The following is a 948-nucleotide window of genomic DNA, read 5'->3' as shown; positions in this document are numbered from 1 at the left end:
ATTATACATACATCGTTGATTCCAGTTTGACAGCTTGCCCAGAGCAGACGTGTGTCCTTTGAGCGCGTTTTTGACGGTGTTTTTTTTTTAACTTGCGCCGACGGCCATGGCGGCGGCCGCGACGGCGGAGAGTGAGTGGACGGAGCATAGAACCGAGGATGGAAGGCCGTTCTACTGGAACGCGGCCATGAAGAAAAGTGTGTGGGAGAAACCGGACGGGTTCCAACCCAAAACGCAGGCGGCGACGGGCATGGAGGTGGAAGTCTCCGAAGGAGGAGGAGAGGACGGGGGCGAATTTCGTCCCGTAATCAAGGTTCGGCGCACACAGCAAAAAATAATGTAAAAATGGAAGGTTGAAAACAGAATGTTGAAAAAAATAATGATGAATTTTACCTCTATAATTGTTGAATAACGAATTTTTTTTTGTCAAACAGGTTTTACACAAAAAATGTGTAATATTACCTAATTTTTGATGAATATTCAATATTATTTTTGTTACTCGTATACTTGAGTAATATTCATCAAATTTAGGTACAATATTAATCATCTTTTGGACCGGTCTGGAGAAATGTGCCGGGTGTTTACGTCCAGGAATCTTCGCAGATTCCGTGCCGCCGTCGTCGTTTGTTTTGGTGAGTTTGAGTTGGTGCTTCTTCCGGATCGGTCTGGAGGAAGGTGCCGGGTGTTTACGTCCAGGAATCGTCGCAGATTTCGTGTCACCGTCGTCGTTTGTTTTGGTGAGTTTGTGTTAGTGCTTCTTCCGGATTGGTTTGGAAGAAGAGTCCGGGTGTTTTGCCACTTGCGCGTCCAAGAATCCTTAAAAAGTTGTGTTTTTTTGGTTAAGTTTGGAGGAAGTTGCCTGCCGAATTTTGGGATTTGAACAGTTCATGAAGAATCTGATGTACGATCCATTTATTTCAGGATAGTTGGTTAGTCGGAATGACTTGT

The 948-nt window shown here is 44.5% G+C and overlaps 1 protein-coding gene across 1 annotated transcript; it reads left to right on the top strand.

Annotated features, from left to right (window-relative positions):
• On the top strand, window positions 1-558 carry LOC119767132 (pre-mRNA-processing protein prp40-like). The gene is made up of 2 exons (XM_038254867.1): window positions 1-313; window positions 532-558. The coding sequence occupies exons 1-2, from the start codon at window positions 107-109 to the stop codon at window positions 541-543; spliced, it is 219 nt and encodes a 72-aa protein (XP_038110795.1). The 5' UTR covers window positions 1-106; the 3' UTR covers window positions 544-558.
• Window positions 559-948: the final 390 nt, after the last annotated feature.

The sequence above is a fragment of the Culex quinquefasciatus genome, chromosome 2 (assembly GCF_015732765.1).
Source record: "Culex quinquefasciatus strain JHB chromosome 2, VPISU_Cqui_1.0_pri_paternal, whole genome shotgun sequence".
Lineage (NCBI taxonomy): Eukaryota > Metazoa > Arthropoda > Insecta > Diptera > Culicidae > Culex > Culex quinquefasciatus.
The sequence above is the reverse complement of the archived record's forward strand: the minus strand, read 5'-3'. Positions and strand labels throughout refer to the sequence as shown.